Source organism: Panthera tigris, chromosome C1, assembly GCF_018350195.1.
Source record: "Panthera tigris isolate Pti1 chromosome C1, P.tigris_Pti1_mat1.1, whole genome shotgun sequence".
Lineage (NCBI taxonomy): Eukaryota > Metazoa > Chordata > Mammalia > Carnivora > Felidae > Panthera > Panthera tigris.
The window spans coordinates 75,503,718-75,525,595 of record NC_056667.1 but is presented as its reverse complement, the minus strand read 5'-3'; the positions used below and the strand labels follow the sequence as shown (position 1 = coordinate 75,525,595).

The 21,878-nt window shown below is 42.6% G+C and overlaps 1 protein-coding gene across 2 annotated transcripts in view; it reads right to left on the bottom strand.

The window, feature by feature from the left end:
- Nucleotides 1–9,684: 9,684 nt before the first annotated feature.
- The window catches only part of LRRC8D (leucine rich repeat containing 8 VRAC subunit D), a 122,471-nt gene continuing 110,277 nt past the window's right edge, over nt 9,685–21,878 (bottom strand). For both annotated transcript variants that reach the window (XM_042997815.1, XM_042997816.1), the window contains exon 3: nt 9,685–12,630. In XM_042997815.1, coding sequence (XP_042853749.1) covers nt 10,052–12,628 — 2,577 coding nt within the window. In that variant the 5' untranslated portion in view covers nt 12,629–12,630 and the 3' untranslated portion in view covers nt 9,685–10,051. The remainder of the gene's footprint in view (nt 12,631–21,878) is intronic.

Genomic DNA, 21,878 nt, shown 5'->3' with positions numbered 1-21,878 from the left:
AATAGATGAATGGATAAAGAAGTTGTGGCATGTATGTGTGTGTGTGTGTGTGTGTGTATATATATATATATATATATATATATATATATATGGAATATTAGCCATAAAAAAAGAATGAAATCTTGCCATTTGCAACAATGTGGATAGACGTAGAGGATATAATGCTAAGTGAAATAAGTCAGAGACAAAGAAGTACCATGTGATTTCAGTCATATGTGGAATTTAAGAAACAAAACAAATGAACAAAAGAGACACAGTGGGGCAGTTGATTGAGTGTCCAACTCTTGATCTTAACTAGGGTCTTGATCTTAGGGTTGTGGGTTCAAGCCCTGCGTTGGGTGCCATGCTGGGCATGGAGCCTACTTAAAAAATAATAAAAAAACAAGGCTTTATATATAAAAGAAAAAAGAGAGACAAAGGGGCAGCTGGCTGGCTCAGTTGGTAGAACATGCAACTCTTGATCTCTGGGTCAGGAGTTCAAACCCCACATTGGGGGTATAGCTTACTTTAAAACAACAACAACAACAACAACAACAACAACAACAACAACAACAAACCCACAACAGATTCTAAAGTATAGAGAACTGATGGTTACCAGATGGGAGGGGAGTGGGGGGATGGGTGAAATAGGTGATGGGGATTAAGAGTATGCATATCATGATGAGTACTGAGCAACATATGGAATTGCTGAATCACTATATTGTACACCTGAAACTAACCTAACACTGTAGGTAGAATTGTAAAAAATGCTATACCACGCCTTTGAATGACTCCTCTCTGGGTGCTCCCTTGTATATGCATCACGCACTTGTTAATAAACTTCTGTTTGATTTCCTCTTGCTAATGTCTTGTCAGTCTAATTTACAGGGCTGGGTCTATGAACCTAAGATGGGTAGAGGGAAAACAATTTTTTTTTCCTCCCTTATATCAGCAACCAATTCCTTATCCTTATGTAACTAAAATAGTCAGCATTCCTTATTGAGGACCCAAAAAACTAGCTCAAGACACAGTCCTTTATTGCCGTTCTTCGGAAATTTGTCTTCCGGCCTTTGGCCAGATGGGTCACAGGGTCTGACCCAAGTTTAGAGAACTACTTAGAAACATTCACAACCAACCAAAGAGGGTTCCTAATGATACAGAGTCTGGTTACTTTGATTTGCTGAGCAAAATAAACAAGTGAATAAATGTATGAAAAGCTGCTTGTAAGGCATTAAGTACCCTGTGACTTGTCTTTGCTGACTTTTGAAAGGAGAGAAAGACACAATTCGTTCATAATCGGTCAGTGTCCATTTTCCTAGCTCTACCATAATATTACATTATAGCTTTATTTTCCAGATTTTTTTTTTTTTTTTTTGCTTATGGATATATCCTCCAAATGTTTTAGAAACTTTATTAATGAAAACCATTAAAATGTATGAAGCCCTCAACATGCTTAATCCTGTTCTAGGTGCTTCATACGTGTTAACTTACTGAATCCACACAATGCCACGAAGGAAATACTATCATTAACCCCATTTCACAGATGAGAAAGCAAAAGCACACCCATGTTAAGTGACTTGTCTGTTAGGTTGCAGGCTGGAACCCTGACCACCACACTGCATTCCCTCAGTTCCAGTGACAAAGAGCAAGTGGCTGAACTATTGGCAGAAGGCTCTATTTACAAACAGGGACTTACGTCTGAGGCCACGAATTAATTTAATTTCATACAACCAGGAAAGCAACTAAGTTCTAGCAACTAAGAACTCAGTGCGAGTAGTTAACTTACAACCTCTTGCAATCTTCCCCAAAGCGACTACATGGGGCCTGATTCATGGCAACCAAGCACACGTGTTATTTACCCCGTCTTCAGCTCCGGCTGGTGGAAGAACTGAGGCCATACTTAGAATGTGTCATTGGGCTAATTTTATTCTGTAAATAATAGAATAACTGTTGACAATATTTTAAAACATCCCCACCTATTTCCGCCTCCTCTGACCTCCTTCTTATTGCTCCATCTGCATACTTTCTTGGTCACTCCCGACCAAGAAAATTTTGGTCTAATCGAGATTAATTTTAGTCGTCGTGAATGACAAGATTTTTCTGCTTATGTTGTCTGTGTATTACTTGTGTTATATTGTAAAAGTTCTACTCACTTTTACAAGGAGTCAGAGATACATGACACACATAAGTGTTTTTCAAATGACAATTCACGTTTTGGTTAAAATTAACTCCGGGGGCGCCTGGGTGGCTCAGTCGGTTAAGCGTCCCACTTAGGCTCAGGTCACGATCTCATGGTTGGTGAGTTTGAGCCTGCATGGGGCTCTGTGTTGACAGCACAGAGCCTGCTTGGGATTCTCTCTCTCTCTCTCTCTCTCTCTCTCTCTGCCCCTACCCTGCTTATTTTGTTTCTCTCAAAACACCTAAGTCAACTTAAAAAAAAATTTACTCCCAGGAAACTGAGCTCACTTTAGGTAAGATATTAGAACAAATTACAACGGATAAGGAACAATCACAAAGGATAAGAAATGCCAAAAACAAAAAACAAAAAAAACAAAAAAAACCCCAAATCAAAACATTCTAGAGGCTTTGAAAGGTAAATCTGAAGCGGGATGGGTTACAAAGGTACCAGCAGGGGTGGGAATGTTAGCTTCCTCAACTTTATACATTCTTTCTTTCTTCTAAGCAGTTTCTTCCAGTAAAACTGGTTCTTTCTCCCCAGGGACCACAAATATCTGATTCTTGTCCTAGCCCAGATGGTGGAGTGCAGGGACCGTCAACAGAAGAAGAAAGAGATCCAGTAAAAATAAAGGTCAGGACAACGCAGGCGCCGGTGCCGCCCGGGTTGGTAACAGCTTGAGAATCTGTCTCAAATGCCATGCTGGAAAGAAAAGTCACATCTGCCTGGAGGGCCCAGCAAATGTTACAGTGTTTTCCTGCACCCACCTTTCTGGACCTGTTGAATGTCACTCTTCACCACATTTACTCTGCATCAAATAGTCCAGACAGAGCTTTCTCATTTCGGAGTAAATGACCATGAGTAAAGACGGCCATGCCTTGAACATTTAGTGAGGGGAAAATAATTACATTACCTTGGGTGGATTGCCTTTTCATGACTGTCAGACAGCCTACCAGAGGAAACAAGTCGTAACGCTAAGGACAGATGCTGAGACACATCAAAAACTCCTATTACTAAAGAATGAAGAAAAGCCTTGGCTTGGGGCGGATTTATACAACCAGATGTCAACACAGCTTTCACAACCTCTTTCTGAATTGCTGACAGAGCACCAGACATCTGCCGTGTCGTTTGGTGGGAGAGCGTGACTCTGGTTGTAGACACACTTGAGTCTGCGGCTAGTGTCTGCTCCCTACAATGTGGAACCAGAGACAGGTTAGCTTGCCTGAATCTGTTTTCTCATCACTGGGGACAATGGTTTTCTCTTCCTGGTCTGGTGAGGATTGAACAAGATAAGCTAGGCACATCCTCTGATTTAACAGTGCCCTGGTCTCCTGTTGGCTAGGTGGCCTCAGGCGGATTGTCTAACTCACAGTTCCCTCATGTGTCAAATGGGGATAATTCATACCACCCAGGTTTGCTGGAACAAGTCAGTCAGTCAAGTGCCCATCTAGTATACAGTCTGAGCTGCTATTGCTACTTATATTGCTCAATCCACGTTCAAAGGTGTTCTTTCACCTTCAGAAATGGAAACCTGAAACACATAATCCCCTAGATAATAGCAGTTACATAGAACTGATAAGTGGAAGGCGTCATCTTGAATATGCATCAGCTACTTCTTGGGCAGGAATGAAAAAATGGACTTGGGCTAAATTGTTTGCCTAGTGTGATGATAAATTAATAGCAGGCTGTGTTTGCTCACCGTTTATCTCCAGGGAGCTCTGAGCACCATGCTGACATAATCTTCAAAACATCCTGGTGAAAAGAAGCTGATGAGTGATTGAATCACCATCTTCAAGACGATGAAGGATTGTCGTCTGGATGGTGACCAGCTGTTCCCACCACAACCAAAGCAGATAAAGAGCCGGCAGGCCTAAGTCATAGGAAAGATTGGGGTTAAACCCTGGGAGATACATCTTGAAGAGGTTTCCATCCAGGCAGTATTTCATTTCAAAGTACTGAATTATGTGGCTACTATTGAATTATAGCTTCCCACTGGCAAATTGAAAACACAGATTTCTCTACAGTATACACACAACTTGGCTTAACACCTGGGTGATTCCTTTGGGCGGGTCTTCCCCTGAAATGACTCCAGCCAATTTCCATGCCAGGCTATTTGGCAGTTCCCCAGGGACATTCTGGAAAGGCTCAAATGAGCAGGTTATCCCACGGTTGAGTGAGCTTTAAGCAGCTAACCCAGACGCAGTCTGAAGGTGAAACAATGGAATGGGGTTGTTTAGCCACCTGGGCTTGTGAAGAGTGTCCATGGCCTGAACATGGACACATAGGTCATTAGAGCAGTTATAGGACCTTCGAAACTTCAGACTCCTCCACCATCTCTTCAAGCAGTCAACAATAGTAGGACTACACACTGCCTTCCTATGGTTGCCATAGTGATAGGAATGGTATGGTTGCCAGCAGGAGCAAAGGGGAAGCATGGAAGTTGGCATAAGCCACAAGCATCAGCCCAACTCTGGTTTCCTCCCCAGTGAGAGCCCAGCGGCAGGCTGAAGGGAGAGGCAGAGCCCAATGGTGGAAAAAACACTAGTCATCGGCACCAACCTCTTCCCAGCTCCTGATGATGGCCAGCCAACTCGTTTTTGATAGGTGTGCTACTTCGGACAATGCTTCTCAAGTTTTGACATGCCTATAAATCACCTACATATTACTTTGTTAAAATATAGATTTTGATTCCATTGGTCTGGGTAAAGGATCTGAGATTCAGCATTTCTGAGAAGCTCCTTGCACAGCAGCTTGAGCAGCAAAGTCTCTGGGACTTGCATGTATGAGAGCCCCCTAATGCACAGAGGCCTCCACAAGACAGAATTTACTCCTCCTTTATGTAATCCTGCTCTCTGAATTTGTCAGGCCCACCCAGTCTTCTGTTGCAGGCCCATGCCTGCTTTGTTTCCCTGGGTCTGCAGTCTACACTGGACTCCCTTCTAAAATCTGCAGTTTAACCAGAAGCAATGGGGAAAGGGATGGCAGGCCCTTCCCTTAAAGGGCTCAATCCAGAAAGTGCACATTCCCTTTCCACTCCCACTCTTTTGGCTAGAATTTAGTCACATGGCCACAGCCAGCCCCAAGTAAGGTTGGGAAATATTTTATTTTGTACATATTTTATGCTGTGTTCCCGGTGTCCACTGAAAATTCCATACCAAGGAAGGGAAGGAGAGAATGCGTATTAGGGGACACTAACAGTCTTTTGTGACGGTTGGGGATAAAAATAATGGTAATGATGCAGTTTTGGGGGTGATGGTGGGGTTCGTAGCTGATGGCCAAGAAAGAATTCTTGAAGACGTCGTTGGTGCAAAAGGTGATTTTATTAAAGCACAGGGACAGGACCCGAGGGCAGGAAGAGCTGTGAGGCAAGGGTGGGGGTGGGGTGGGGGCTGGTGACCGGTTTAAGGAGTTGGGAGAGATAAAGTCTAGAGGGAGTTTCCAAAGAGGCTTTCACATGCTAAAGACTTACTGCAGGCCTAGCTATTGTCAGGCTAAGGTTGTTTTTCCCTCTAGCAAAGAATTAAGACAGTAGGGAGTTCCTGGACTTTAGGCCATTGACGGGATTGTCTTGTTCTTGTAAACTGGTAGAGACTCCTATTTGTTTTTTTTGTTCTTTCCTGTTTTGGGGTAGTGGGAGTGTATGTATGGAATATCATACAAGGTAGCGGGGGTGCTGTTAGCATGTACTTTGCCCTCAGCTTGCCCCATGTTCCTCCATCAGTAACAGTAATCGTTATTGAGTACTTACTATCTGGCAGGCACAGCACCTTAAACGAATCACCTCATTCACTCTTTACAAAAAGCACCGTTGGGAGGCAGTATTATTATTCCCATTTACAGATAAAGAAATTGAGGCTTAGAGAGGTTAAGTAGCCTGCTGCGGTCATACAGCTGAGGCAGAGTCAGGATTCAAATCCAGCCACTGTCAATCCAGAGCCTGGAATCTTAGTAGTAGGGAAAGGACTGATTATAGGAACAGCAGGTGGGGCTAGGCCATTTCAACCCTCAGAGGTGCGGGTGTGGGTCCTGAGTCTGAGACGAAACCCTGCAAAAAATTGACTGCAAAAAATCTTGTGCATTCCACGAGAAAGACTATGCTTACCTGTGACAATGTTTACGTTGCTATTCTTTGGAGTTGGAAGATTTGTGAACCAAGGAGCTTATTATTCCCCTGATAGCTGCGACATGGTGGTCACCTCAGGCTATACCAGACTTGAAAGGCGATGGTCTGTGGCCCTGCTGTTGTCTCCCCACCCACCAAGCCCCCCAAGCAGACACTACTCCGAATACCTGGTAGGGTTGTCCTGGGAGAGCCACAGCTGGCCAGGACCAGATGGGACCACTTCTTGTGTCAGTCACAAGTTAGAGGACATTTGAAAACTGTTTTCCAAAGTTCACCCCCTCCTTCTTCTTTCCATGAAAAGCGCTTTTTGTTAGTTCAGGCTTTGTTTGGGGATTCAGTTGATAAAGAGACCATTTTATTGTAATGAATTACTGGCCAAGTGGTGCCAGAAATCCTAGTGAGAGGCCAGCACTCTGGCTTTTATTCAGCAAGGTGAATGGAAACAGCTACTGGGCGTGGGTATCAAGGGCACTTTGGAGTTCACTGCCATCAGCAACTTCGGGTTTAGTTGCTGGTTGCCTCTGAGTTCAGAGGGGGCAGTCAGAGAAAGTGCTAGCAATAAAATGTAAGACTTTTCCCTTTATCTATGAAAAATGTCAAATGGGCAGGAACTGTGGGCCAGGACTTTTACAGAATGAACTCTTTCTACCTATTATTAAATTGCGAAATCTTCACTACAAAGACTGAGGTCCCTGTGACAATTTCAGCTCATTCTGAATCCCCCAAAAAGCCAGTTTTCTCTGTTGAGCCAACTGAAAGTGGGGGGAGGGGGGTCAAACAGGCACTAGTAAACCTCAGACTTTGTGGGACTCACACAGACATGGAATATTGAAAGTTTCTTTAAATGAATTCTCTCCAAATGGTGCTCAAGGGGCTTTGGAAAAAGAAATGAAAATACTGGTAAGCCAAAAGTCGTACATTCTAACTTGTTTTTCTCCCATGTCTGGTACATGCGGTGGCAACGTAAATTTGTGAAGACACATGGACTGACAGTATATTTCATCATCTCATTTGTTGTTTTGTTGAGACTCCAAGATCCTGTATATTTAAAGTTTGCAAGATGAATCAGCATTTCTTGGGAAACCTCTCTTAAAATATTGCTACGTGCAAACAGTGGCAAGGAATGAGGCACTTAAATCAATGGACCATGAACTCTTCAGAGTTCAAGGAAATCATTAAGGGCTGATAAAGTCAATAGAAGTTTGGGTATGTTTGAAGGCATGTAACACCAATCAGTTCTAAGCGACTGAACCTCAAGTATTGATTAGGAAACGGGTACCCATGGGCCAGGGCCAGCTGTCAAGCTTGGGAGTGTCACAGACTGGTTCCTACAGAAGACCTCTCTGCAGAGCACGGTGACCAGGGGGTGTCTTGCCATTTATGACCTTCAAAATAACATACACTTGTTTTAAGAAAGGAAAGCAAGTTTCCTAGTCCATAAAGCAAGGATCGTTGAGATCTGGCCTGTTCACCTCACAAGCAAAATTATGAGGCATCCTTCTAAAAATGCTGTGCCTATAGTCTGCTGGTGGCATTACTATGCAGGGAGGATAGTGCCCTATGTGGCCGGTGGGAAGGAAACGTCTGTTTACAGGCAGAGTTCATGGGTACAAAACCTCCCTGAAGCTCCTCTTTAAGTGTTACCTCTCCTAGCCGTAATTCATTCACGTAGATTCTGCACACCTTCTAGATTACAATTATAATTAATCATTTGTATAACTGGCATTATTAGTATTCTCTTCCTCACTTTGCTAAAAAGCTGCAGTAGCCAGGGACTTTGACTCGTTCCAGCAGTGAATTCCCAGTTCCCTGGGCTGGCTAGGTGCATAGTAGAGAAATCAAAGGTGCGTATATGGAAGACAAATGGCTTATATATCCCAAATTTGCCCTTGTCCTTTGATTTTCTGAACCAGGGATTTTATACACTTGTCTTTTAGGAAGAGAGACAGTGGCTGGGATGCTGGAGATAGGGTCAGTTCCTAAGGCAGCCAGAGAGGACAAGGCTTTCTCTATTAGTGGTAACACTTCCCAGAGTATTTGTAAGTCTACAGCCAACAAAGATTCATCACCACTTGCAACGGGCCAGTACTCTGAGACCAGTTTGGGGAGGAAAAGCAAGGATGTGAGTCCATATTTTCACATTCTCTGCAAAATCCTTCAATTCACGCTAAAGTGTGACAAGAGAATGTCCAGTTTCTTTTTAAGTTCATTTATTTTTAGTAATCTCTATATCCAAAGTGGGGCTTGAACTCACGACCTCGAGATCAAGAGTCACATGCTCTTCTGTCTGAGCCAGCCAGGCCCCTCCAGTATCTTACTAGATGAGTCCAGTCTTGTCTAGAGAGGACATTATTTTGTTATCAGGAATGTCAAACAGTCCTCTTCTCTTGAAAAAACACCCCTGTAGAAAGGCTAAGAAACACCTGCTGACCAATACCTAAACAGATGGCAGCGAATTTCTGTACACTTTGTAGGTTAAAGAAGGAAAACCATCATCCAAAAAGTACATTCTGCCAGCATTTCCTTGGACATGACCCCTCCTAGGTGCAGACAAACACAGGAAATACAGCTTGTCACTGAAATCAATAGGGAAAGTCAGTTTTCCAATTTAATGAACTTTAAGTCCCGTTTTCCCCCGCAACAGTGAAAAGGGCAAGAAATTAATGATCCTTGATTCTGTGTTATCGTCCAAATATTCATACATTGCAAAGTTTTTTTTTTCAAGATTAAAAATAATGTTTATTTATTTTGAGATTCAGGGGAGAGAGGGACAGAGAGAGAGAGAGGGAGAGAGAATCCTAAGCAGCCTCTGTGCTGTCAGTGTGGAGCCCAATGTGGGCTTGACTCTAAGAACCGTGAGATCATGACCTGAGCTAAAATCAAGAGTCTGACGTTCAACCAACTGTGCCACCCAGGTGCTCCTGATATACTGAAAAGTATTAATCATTAAGCCATTATAATTTTTGTCCTGGTTGTAATTAATTTTTACAAAAATCATTTTCTATTCATTGGCAACCTTATAGTATTGGTAGAAAAATGTTATTTCATAATCCAAACTCCAGACTATAGCAAAATAGCCACTAGTAAGGGGGATGTTATTTTACTTTTCCTTGTTATTTTTTTAAAATAATGCCCCGCCCCGCCCCACAAACTGAAAGTCTACACACCTTTATCGTGTTCCAGGCCTCCAAGAGTATAAAATCTATAAAATGGGATTCTCAGAAGCAGTAGCCCTAGCCCAGTATTATAAGAAGTGCTTATCTGAGGCACTTTAAATTAAAACAGGAAGGAAATCAGTATTTCAGCAAATCTACAAGTTGGGACCCGATGTGTGTTTAAGTGGTCTGAGTTAAAGCAATATTGCATCGGTCAAGCAAAGTAAATCAAGACACCTCCCAAAAGGTGGTAGAGTAAGAAAAATGCCAATTTAATCATTTACTTTAGCAGGCAAGCAATTTGTAAACATTCAGTAGCGGCAGCATCCAAGTTACAAACAATTTAAAAAGAAACCAAGATTAGTGATTATAATCGTTCCTTCCCTTTCCCCAAAAGAAAAAAAGAAAAGAGAAAAGATCTGGAAAGGAATGCCTGAAAACACTACAAACATGGAACATTCAGTTATGTCTTCTATCAGCCTTCTATGCGTCCTCTCTGTGTTTTATTTTTAAAGATGTATCTACTCCTAAAATGCATTATCTTGCAATAACTTGTACGTGAGTGTTTGCAATCTAGGAAGTGGTTCCTGCACACGGATGTGCACGTATCACCTCAGTTCAGATCCCATTCGCGAAGGGAATATTTATGTCTTGATTCAATGCTTCTTTGACTTCGAGTGGCAGGGTGTCAAAAAGATGGTCTTCCACAACAAGCCCGCTTTTCTTGAGCAGGCGACACTGGCCCAGCTGGGCTGGCAGGCGGTCCAAGCAGTTGCCCTTCAGCTCCAGCTGAGTGAGCTGGGAGAGCTGACCAATCTTCTCGGGGAGGAAGGTGATGCAGTTTTGCCCCAGATTCAAAGTCCTCAACTTCACACATTTGAACAACTGTTTTGGCAGAATGTCCACTTTGTTCCCGGTGATATGCAAATGCTGCAGGTTCTGAAGCAATCCTATTTCTATGGGAATCGCTGAAATGTTGTTGTAGCTCACGTCTAAGCATCTGAGTTTCTGTAAACTGAACACTGCCACCGGTAAGGATTCGAGCTTGTTGTTAGAGAAATAAAGTGACTCCAAGTTTTTGACGTGGGTGATGGAGGGAGGAATGGTGGCAATCTTATTATGCCATAATTTTAAACACGTCAGTCGTTTTAAATGCTGGAAACTGATGATCTCCTCAATTGTGCGTATGTTATTCGATTTTAAATCCAGTTCCTGCAAATTTGAGAGGCTGAAAATAGCATGGGGAATTCTCTCCAGCTCACAGTTCTGAAGTTCGAGCTCGGCGACATTCATCATTTTCTTAAGGCTGTTCAGTACCAAGAGTTTAGTGCCGTCATTGTGAATGACTAACTTTGTAAGATGCGGAGCCACATCTGTAATGTTGGAGGGAACTTTGGTCAAGTTACTCTTCACGTGGAGAATCTTAAGGTGCCGCAACTCTCGGAGAGATTCGAGTCCGATCATCTTATTGTTTTCAGAGTTCAAATTGCCTATCAAGTACAACTCTCGAAGGTTTTTGAGCAAATATACCCAGGCAGGAATTTCTGCCACATCGGTGAACTTCACGTGAAGGCATCTCAAGTGATCTCGGAGAAAGCTAAAAGCAGTCTGTTCCACTTTTGCAGGGCAGTGGCAGAGGTGAAGCTCTTGGAGGTTAGTCATCTGAGAAATCTTAGCGGGAATTTTAGCTTCCGGAATCAGTTCAAGTTTGAGCACATCCAGGTCTGTGAGGTCAAAGACAGCATCAGGCACGCCTGACAGCATAAACAGATGCAGCTCCTGCTTGTCCTGGGCGTTGCGGGACACGTGCTGCCTGAGTTTTTCAAACGTCCACTCGTGGTTCAAACTGATTTCCCTAAGTTTATTTTCACTGACTTCCGACAAGAACACACCAAAGCGCTTCGAATACAGCTGGTCATATTGGTCTACCATGTGTAGAAGGAACGCAAAATCATTCTTGACATCTGGAATGTCACTGAAGCTGCTCTCTTCTCTGACTTTTTCAAAAGAATATTCCTTTAAAGGTATCCTGAATAACCAGAAGAGAGTGTAGAGGCAGATAAAACCATAAACACAAATAATGGATATGTAACTGATGAGAAGCTTTTTCAGCATGTAAGCCATATTGTGGGTGCACTCAAATACCTCGTAACCAGTCAGGTGCTCCACTTTGGGCTTGCAGACGTGTTCAAAGCTGATTGCGTTGACAAAGTTTGCGGTATAGCAGAGGATAAAAATGAATTTGGCTGTTTTGATAAATGTTTGGACCACGTAGAGCTTATAGATCAAGTCACTGTCTTCCACGTGAGCACGGAACTTCCTTACTTTCTCAAACAGGGCTTTGGCCTGCTCCCCATCTTTTTTATCAAGGATGGTCATGCTGGGGACTTCGATCACAGGCTTCTCGGCTGAAAATTTGAAGCCTGTTTTGTTGATCATCGGGGTACTGGCACTGGGGCTCCCTTCATCACTGCTGGTAGACACATGCTTTGGTAGAGTCTGGGCACCTGTTATTCTCTGCTTGTTTTCCTCCGAGTCTTCGCACGCTGTCTCAGACAACGCTTTAGTAGTCCACGGAGACTCAAAGCACTTTCCTAATATTGAAACAAAATGTTCTACCTTTGAGCATGTTTTTGGATATTTGAACCAAAAGTTACTACTGACCATGAGAATAATAGTATGTATAAGAGCAAGGTATGGAAAGTACTTAGAATACCACGGAAGGGCCAGATGGTAACACATCTGATTAATAAATACGTATTGCTGAAAATCCAAGTTTGTTTTTCGGCCTGTTGGATCCTTCTTCTCTTTCTTTGTCTCCTGATTTGAAACTGTCGAATCTGTGTGAGGGTATGTGGCTCTGAGAGGTATGTCAGGTGTCACAGCAGATGTGCCAAAGGAAATGTCACTTGTCGTCCGCCCATCTTGGTCTTGGTCAGTGGCTGCTTCCATCTTGGGGATATTGGTGGTAACGTCGGCATTTCCTGGTGGGGTGTGTGCCTTTGAATTTACAGGAGATGGCAATACCGGCAAGCAGACCACCTGATCTTTGGTAAGTTGCATGGTTCCCGCAAAGATGGCTACCATCAACATAACGACAGCCAGGTAATCCATAAACACGTCCCACCATGGTTTCAGGATTCGGTAAGTTGGTTGAATGTCATTAAGTGAAGCAACTTCCGCAAGGGTAAACATTCCTAGAAAACAAGGAAACGAAAGACTTTATTACAAAGATACAAGTGAAAACATTAAGTAGAATACAAAACAAGACAAAACCCAACACTCTACTTGCACCAAAGTAAAGTTTTCTCATCCACATCCTAGCTTTTTATCCAAGATAGGTATAGTAGTAAATAAACTAAAAGGAACGAACATATATGAGAAAAATCGCGGTCTGTTGTAGCTTTTCTCTCCTAGCCCAAGAGAAGAGAAAAAAATGGGAGAGGAATAATAAGAATGCCTACTAGGTAAGAAATTACAACACTTTGCTGAAGGTCTACAAGGGTTAGAGTAGAAATGGAGGCAGGAGCGGGGGCAGTTTGAGAACTATTTTAGGGATAGAACTGAAAAAGTCTTGTAACTTCCTGGACCATGAAGAAGGATATGAGAACAAGATGGTATTTGCTGTGGACTGGACTGATTTAAGGTTAAGACTGGAGTTTTAGGGAGAGGAGTGAGATGACTTCTATTTTGTTCAAGCCAAAATGGAATGGTCCGTGTACACTATTAACTTCTAGATAGCCTGTGTACCAGACTCAGGCTTACTGTTTATGAATGGTGAATGGTGTGCCTGGGGATGTTTACTTCTAAGGGTTATTCGGAAAGCTTAGATTAAGTAAGGACTATAAAGCTCTTATCACTCTGGTGGAAATGTGCCACAGACAGTTGAAATTAAGGGTCCAGAGTTTAAGAGAAATCTTACTATACATACTTGGGATTTATCAATATATGTAAACTGAAACTATGGCCTTGGATACAGCACCTGTGGAAAGCATGTGGAAGGAGAAGAGGGTCAAAGACACAGGTGGAATGATCAGTGACATGACACCAAATAGGTCAGGCCCAGTAAGACCTTTGATATCTACCAATGTGGGTGAGCCCAGAAGCAATGAAGGGAATTCCAGCACCAGGACACCTGAAAATGTGGTCACCATTCACTGACAGCTGGCAGCTTCACAGTCTTGAAACTATACAAAGAGTCAAAGTACCAAGGACAATCATCCTGGAAGTAACCAAGAAAAACACAATGTTTATAGGGCAAGTAGTGGGAATGGGTTTCTGTAATCATATATGTGAAACAGGTGTTTATCTTCTTGAATTTGAAGTTTCAATTTCTTTATTTTATTTCTTATTATTTTAGAGAGAGGGAGGGAGGGGCAAAGACAGAGGGAGAGAGAGAATCTTAAAAGCAGGCTCCACGCTCATTTCAGAGCTCAACTTGGAGCTTGATTTCATGACCCTGAGCTGATGACCTGAGCTGAAATCAAGAGTCAGACGCTTAATCGACTGAGCCACCCAGGCACCGCTGGAAGTTGAAACTTCTTGAAAAGGAACTTTACTATATTCTACTTTCTCGAGATGCTCTCAGGTTCCAACGTTCATATATAAAATGACTTATTTCTTTGAGAAGTTAGTAAAAAACAAAAAGATAAAAGGCCAGGTGAATACCTAAAGTTCTGGGAATACATTATACATTATTTTTTTAAATAAAGGAAGAAACATTTTTATCTTACAAAAGTTGCCTGGTATGCTGTGTTGAAAAGGATTCTGAGGCTGACTCTGACTGTGGCAGGAAATACTGTTACATGACAGGTTACTGGTGTCTCCCTTGGATGATATCAGTACTTTGATTCTGCTTGTTCTCTCTGTTGTAGAGTAAATCTCTGAGAGTTGGGATGGGCCATACCTTATTTTTTCTCTCCACATATCTCGTACTGTACAGAGGAGTCACGTAATTTTTCTCAATAAAATACAATGAATATCTATTCAATTGTAACAGCAATTCTCATATTTGGAGTTGTTGTGGTTTTTTGGTTTGTTTTTAAATTATTTTTTAACATTTATTTTTGAGAGACAGAGCATGAGTGGGACAGGAGCAGAGAGTGAGGGAGACACCGAATTGGAAGCAGGTTCCAGGCTCTGAGCTGTCAGCACAAAGCCTGATGTGGGGCTTGATCCCATGAACTGCGAGATCGTGACCTGAGCCGAAGTCAGATGCTTAAGTCAGATGCAAGTAGTGGGAATGGGCCCACTGAACCACTGAGGTGCCCCTTGTTTGTTTAAAAGTACGTGCACACAAGCAAGAATAGGGCGGGGGGGGGGGGGGAGAGAGAGAGAGAGAGAGAGAGAGAGAGAGAGAGAGAGAGAGAGAGAGAGAGAGAGAGAAAATCTCTCTTAACAAGGCTCCAAGCTCAGTGCAGAACCTGATTCGGAGCTCGATTCCACGACCCTGGGACCACAACCTGAACAGTAATTGACAGTCGGATGCTCAACTGACTGAGCCACCCAGACACCCCTGCAGTTTTGTTTTGCTTTTTTAAAGTGAAATGTCTTTTATTTAATCAGGTAAACATAAGCCCAAGAACCCCAAATACAGCCAGACTATTTACTTTTATTTTGTGAAAATTGGTAGAAATCACATTTCTAGATTTCAAGGGCTTAAGTATGAAATGACTGGCACCCAGTCTTTACTAAAAAAATGATCAAGGGAGTGGGAGACAACATCCCCACTGGAATCCTTTTATTCTGAGCTCTTGTATCTTGTGTGTGTCTACAGTTTTGTGAGTGGCTGGGAATTTAAGCAAAAAGCAAGATTATTGCAATGCACAGTGGGCCACACTAAATGAGAAACTGTTCACCCACGTGTCACATTGAGCTCTCTGGTCCCTGTAGAGGATGCACAAAACACAGCACCGAGCCACAGGCTACGGAGCGGCTCTTACTTGACATACAGAGACTGCAGAACACAGCTCACAAAGTTTCTTCCCGGCAAAGAACATCATATGGTCACACCCAGGGACGATGGTCTTAAAGGGCCATCAGTATAACTGATAGAAAAAAAAAAATATATATTTTTTGCACAAAACACTTCTTTCTAGTAAGATTTTTCTTTACTCTTCAAATAGCTGTATTGGGCTCTAAAAGAGTCAGTATGTTTGGGCTGGAGGACGGAGGGGAGAAGGGAATTTTGAAAGTCACCCTGCTGAGAATACTGGTTACTTCTCTGCCTCCAGTCTTTTATCTACTTATTATTTAATTATTGTTACAGAAGTAGAGTTGACACTAAATGCCCTATTAGTTTCAGGCGTATAAGATAGGGAGTCAACAATTACATACATTACGGAATGTTCACCATGGTTAAGTGTAGTTACCATCTGTCACCAGACAATGCTATTACAATATTATTGTGGTTTTTTTTTTTTTTAATGTTTATTTATTTTGAGAGAGAGAGAGCGTGAGCAGGGGAGGGGCGGAGAGAGATGGAGAGGAAGAGCATCCCAAACAGACTCTGTGCCATCAGCACGGAGCCCAATGTGGGGCTCGATCCCATGAAACGTGAGATCATGACCTGAGCCCAAATCAAGAGTTGGACACTTAACCGACCCACCCAGGTGCCCCAGCTAGTACAATATTATTGACTATATATCCTACATTGTATTTTTCATCCCTGTGACTTATTTTATAAGTTGAAGTTATACCCCCTAATCTCCTTCACCTATTTCAGTCATCCCTGCTCAGCCACTCCCCTCTGGCAATCATCTATTTGTTCTTGCATTTCTGAGTCTATTTTTCTGTTTTTCATTTTGTTTTTTAGTTTCCACATATAAATGAAATAATATGATGTCTGTCTTTTTCTATCTGCCTCCATTATTTTTTTTTTAATTTGAGAGAGAGCAAGAGAGAGAGAGAGAGAGAGAGAGAGAGAGAGAGAGAGAGCGTGAGCAAGCAGGGGACAGGGCCAAAGGGAGAGGGAGACAGGGAATCCAAAGCAGGACCCATGTGCAGAGTAGAGTCTGACATGGCATAATCCTACGACCCCAGGATCATGATCTGGGCTGAGTGAGCCACCCAGGCGCCCCCGTGTGCCACCATTCTTGACTTCCTTCAATCCACCTCCCACCTGCAGCTCGCCCTTCAGTTAAAACTCCTCTTCTCCCAACATTCTCTATGCCCTAGGTTGGTAACGTCTTCCAGTTTCTCCAAACAGCCGTTCTTCCCTGTATGTAGGTCCTCCCACGCATTATTTCCTCTACTTCCTTCCCACTTCCCTTCATGAGGCTATCAGGTTTCTGTCACCTTTTCTAGGAAGCTCTCCCTGACCTCTAGTCTTCTCTGATGTGTCCCACAGGACTCTGTACCTCTACCCATAATAGCCCTTATCACACTGTGGTGGGCTGACTGATTACTTGTTTGATCTCATACTAGATTTAAAATTCAACGGGGCCAGGGACCATGTCCAGCCTCCTTATTCTCATACAGCCAATTCCTGCCACCTAGTAGGTGCTTAATCAAGGAAAGACTGTATGGCTCTTGATGGTCATCTTCAGCATCCTCCTCCTCCTCCTCAAAATTCCTCAAGGACATTTATTAACTATCTACACATGGTATTGGCAGAAGAGCATTTTATTAAACTTAACTGCCACATTGCAACTTAGGCCTACAAGAATAAAAACTACAAGTCAGGCTTCCACATAAAAATAAATAGCTAAAAACACAAAGTAAAGAAACTATGGCATTCTTGTAACCAGTGATATTCTGTAGCTGTTAAAGCTTCATCCGTGGTTTTAAAGCACCTGGGGCTCAGACTCAGGACATGAGTCCCGAGATAGAAGAGGAAGTTGATCACTTTCTCAGAGGAGGAAGAAAAAGCTAAAAGGAGAAGACAGAGCATTAGAGTACTATAACTTCACAATGACCCCGAATGGTCACTAGCTCAGCCCCCACATCACCCCAGGGTGATGACATCAGAACAACTGAGATCGGGCATGCAAGGGTGGGCTCTCCTCCTCCAGCATGCTGTCTTCTCTGCCACTGCCCACCAAGGGTTCTGGGGCTCTGCCATTTCCTCCAGCCCACCTCCCTTTTTCCTGTCTGTTGAACTCCTATTCTTCAAGTTCCAACTCAAACTTTCCCCAAACTCCTGTCACATGGTCTAATAATAATGTTTCTAATGTTTGTCTCTTCATCCAGATGTTGAGCTCCTTATGGGTACAGACTGTGCCTTATTATTCACCTTTGATCCACTGTGACCTGTTCTCTCCCCTCTAAAGAACAGAGAAGGCATTTGGTGATGACAATGATGAGGATGAGAGTAATAATGGCAGCTGTCATGTTGCCATCTTCCTTCCACACACCAAACACTGTACTGGGGGCTATGTATCTGGTATAATTCCCTGCTTTTGTGCAGGATGCATTCCTGAAAATGAATGTATGAAAGTTCAGAGTTTTAAGTTCTGGAGGATGAAGGAACAGTTCTACTTCCAAAATGCTACCTAGTATCATAAAATCCACCAGAATTTCTAAAATTAAACTGACAGATAATACCAAATGCTGGTGAGGATGTGGAACACTCAGAACCCTTCAACACTGCTGTCAGGGGTGTTAAATGGGCATAACCACACCGGGAAACTTTTGAGTGAGTATCTACAAAAATGGGACATATGCATATTCTACGACCCAGCAATTCCACTGTGAATTACATACCTATGAGAAACACAGATCTTCATCATAAGGCATGTACAAGGCCATTCCCAGCGGCACTCTCTGCAATAGCCCTAAAGTGGACACCAGCTAAATGTCCACCACCGGTAGAATGAAAAGGTGAAATGTGGTAGTCACAAAGTGAAGTATCAGGCATCAATGCGAATGAATGGTCTGGTTACATGGGTCTGGCCAGTTTATAAAATGCGATGCGTACACTTAGGCCATAAGCCTTTTCAGGTATACATGTTTTAACGTCAATAAAAAGTTTCAAGAAAAAATAGGAAAAGAAGCTGCAGCACAAACCCCCGCCCCACGGATGTGCAGTGACAGCGGACGGAGGCTTCGTCTTATTCCCACCCCAAGGCACACACCCGCTGGCTGGCGTCACAGGCCAGGGAAGCCCGTAACCTTCTGGCAGCCTCCTCTCACTGACTATCCTGCCTGGCCTGGGAGAAGTACTCCTCTCCCTGGAGTACAAAAGACCGAATCTGCTACGGAAAAGAGGGTGCGCAAAATGCGCGAAATGTGCGAAAGCTGGGGTTGGGAACAGTCGAACGTGCACAGATGGAACACGAGTGGAACACTGCCTGAATTCCATCTAACCTTCACAACGTTACTCTCATCTGCTCAAGTGTTGTTATTTTCCCCTGACAGACAGAGGAATAGGCTTGCAGGAGTGACGCTGTGGAAGTCAAATAATTAGCGGTGGAGTCTGGATTGAAAAATCTCATCTAGGGCCAAACCGCATGTTCCTTCTAGCAGACTATCCTGCCTCTCTTCCTTACTTTGTGTGTTTGCAGTTTGCAAACTACTTCTCTATAAAGTTCCTTGGTTGATTTTCACAGTAACTCCCAGTGAATTAGGCACTGCTATTGCCCAACAGTATGTAGAAACCTGAGGCACAAAAAGCTTAAATGACCTCCCTGGGCTGATTAAGTGACAGAGCTAACAGAATCTTTCATCTCCAAATCTCATTCTCCATCACCCAGTCCGCCAATGGCTGTGCTGTTGGCTAACGGCTGGCTGCTGAAGGAGGGAGCCAACCACTGTCTTTGGCTTTGAGGAGACAGAGGAATGAAATTATGTAATCATAACCTTCCTTAAGGTAACCTTTCATGACATTCACTCAGAATTCAAGAAAACCATGAGCCAGGCACAGCCAAGGGGAATACAGAGATAACGTAACCCAGTCTGTGCCCCCAAGGAGTTCCCAGTCAAATGGGGATGAGAAGCATTAAGTGTGCTATTACAACACTGTAAGAAAACTGCTCTGACCGGGTTAATACAAAATACAGGAGGAACAGCACAGGACAAACCCATGTCTGCATCTGATAACTGGGATAACTGGGAGGGCTCCACAGAGAGGTGGTTTCCAACTTGAGATCAGAAGGAGGGGGACAATCATGCGGTGGTGGGGAGGGGAGGAAATATAATTTTGACAGAAGAAACAGTGCAAAGGTGTGGAGATATTGGGAATTATCTGTTACAGAAACTACAAAGTAACTACAAATAATTCTAATGTTATCCCATTATTAGTCTAGTATGCTCCTGTACAGATACCACATTTTACGGGTAAGTCACGAGATAGAAACAAACCAAGGCATGGATGGTTTAAATGCAGTCTTAAGGAAGTGCCTGGACCATAGGGCAGGAAACCAGTACTTTCCTGCAATGTCAGCCTCTTGATAGCTCTTATCTCAAGCACTGGGCTTCAATAAATGCATCTGTTATCCTATTTTACCCATCAAAAACTTAGTAAAAACTTCCTACCTCCCAGGGAGTGTTTCAACCATTAACTGCCCCAGAACACAGTTAGCACTTTGAAAACAGAAGTTGCTTTTCATATACACGAGTGCACACAAAGTATATGAAATACATACTCCTATAATATAGCGTATTAAGTACATGATGATCTTCAAGGACTTTCTCATGTGAAAGTCAAGTCAATGAGAGAGAAGATCGGTACGTAACTTCTGTATCTTTGATCTCTTTAGTGAATCAAGACTCAAAATGGATATACACAGGGGTGTCTGGGTGGCTCAGTCACTTAAGCATCTGACTCTTGATTTTGGCTCAGGTCATGATCTCAAGGTTCACGAGATTGAGCCCTGCATTGCGCTCTGTACTGACAGAGCCCACCTGGGATTCTCTCTTATCCTCTCTGCCCCTCCTCACCTCATGTGCACTCTCTATCTCTCAAAATAAATAAATAAATTTTATTTTATTAAAAAAAATTTTTTTTCGTAATGTTTTTATTTATTTTTGAGACAGAGAGAGACGGAGCATGAGCAGGGAAGGGGCAGAGAGAGAGGGAGACACAGAATCGGAAGCAGGCTCCAGGCTCTAAGCCATCAGCACAGAGCCTGATGCGGGGCTTGAACTCACAGACTGTGAGATCATGACCTGAACTGAAGTCGGACATTCAACCGACTGAGCCACCCAGGCGCCCCAATAAATTTTAAAATAAAGAATGGGTATACATGATTATCAGCAGATATTTTTTTAACCCAAGGAAGGCACATTTAGTAAGTAAGTACATTCTTTGGGCTCTCCTTTATAATATGTCTTGTAAAGGACTTAAAGAATTACATTACGAGGAAGAGGATTTCACATTCCAAGGCTTCTCTGTTTATGGTACATGTGAAAATCAGCTTAACATTCCTGTAAGCAAACATTTCTCATGGAAATTGAGAAAGCTCTTGTACTAGAAGTGAAAGAGGGAAGTTAATGGACTTTGGCTGAACAAAGACGAATCAGAAAAGATTCAGTCTAAATTCTTTTCCGATACACGATTCTATTTTCTTACATGAAAGTATGACCAATAATAATGGAATAAACCAATGACCAATAGCCAGGCTCAAAAATTAGAAGCTATGAGATTGGACAACCCTGTGAATATACTAACACTGAACTGTATACTTAACTGGGTGAATGGTATGGTATATGAATTATATCTCAGTAGAGCTGTTAAAACTGAGAAGCCAGACCTCAATCTTTGTTTATTTTACTCCCTCAACTGCCTTTCAACAGAAACAGGATAGTGAAACTAGATAGGGTTGTAGCCTAATTGTAGGTATTCAAGCTAGGCTGCATTCTAGGTTCAAATATGTTCTAAAATGATTGCTATTGCATTTGATTACATTGAACTGGTTCTGGAGAAAAATCTTTAGGACTTTTCTTATCCTCACTGAGCATCCACACCTCATCTATTAAATCTTGGCAACAATACCTATCTCTTAGGGGCATGTATTGGAAACAACTCAGTTTTTAGGGTCTGACACAAAGGAAGCCCTAAAGATGTCTGCTGAATCTGAGTGTGGAAAAAGGATCACATAGGGGAAAAGCAAGTCCATTTTAATTAGTCTTTAACTGAAGATGATCAGGTAAATTTCTTGAATTTTGAATAAGCATATAGCACTATGTACAAAGAAATATCCTGAAATAAATGACAATATAACTTTGTACTCAACTTCATTTCTTTCAAGAACATTTCAATTAAAATTACTTATTTTTTCTTAAGATTTTATTTCTAAGTAATCCCTACACCCAATGTGGGGCTCAAACTTACAGCCCTGAGATCAAGAGTCACATGCTTCACCGAGCGTGCCAGTCAGGTGCCCTACAATGGAGATTACTTGTATTAGGCAGTGGCAAATTATACTAGAAAGAGCGTAACTTTGATGCCAAAGACAGCAGGATTCAAATGTTGCTTTTTGTTCATGTTTATTACCAGTATAAACAT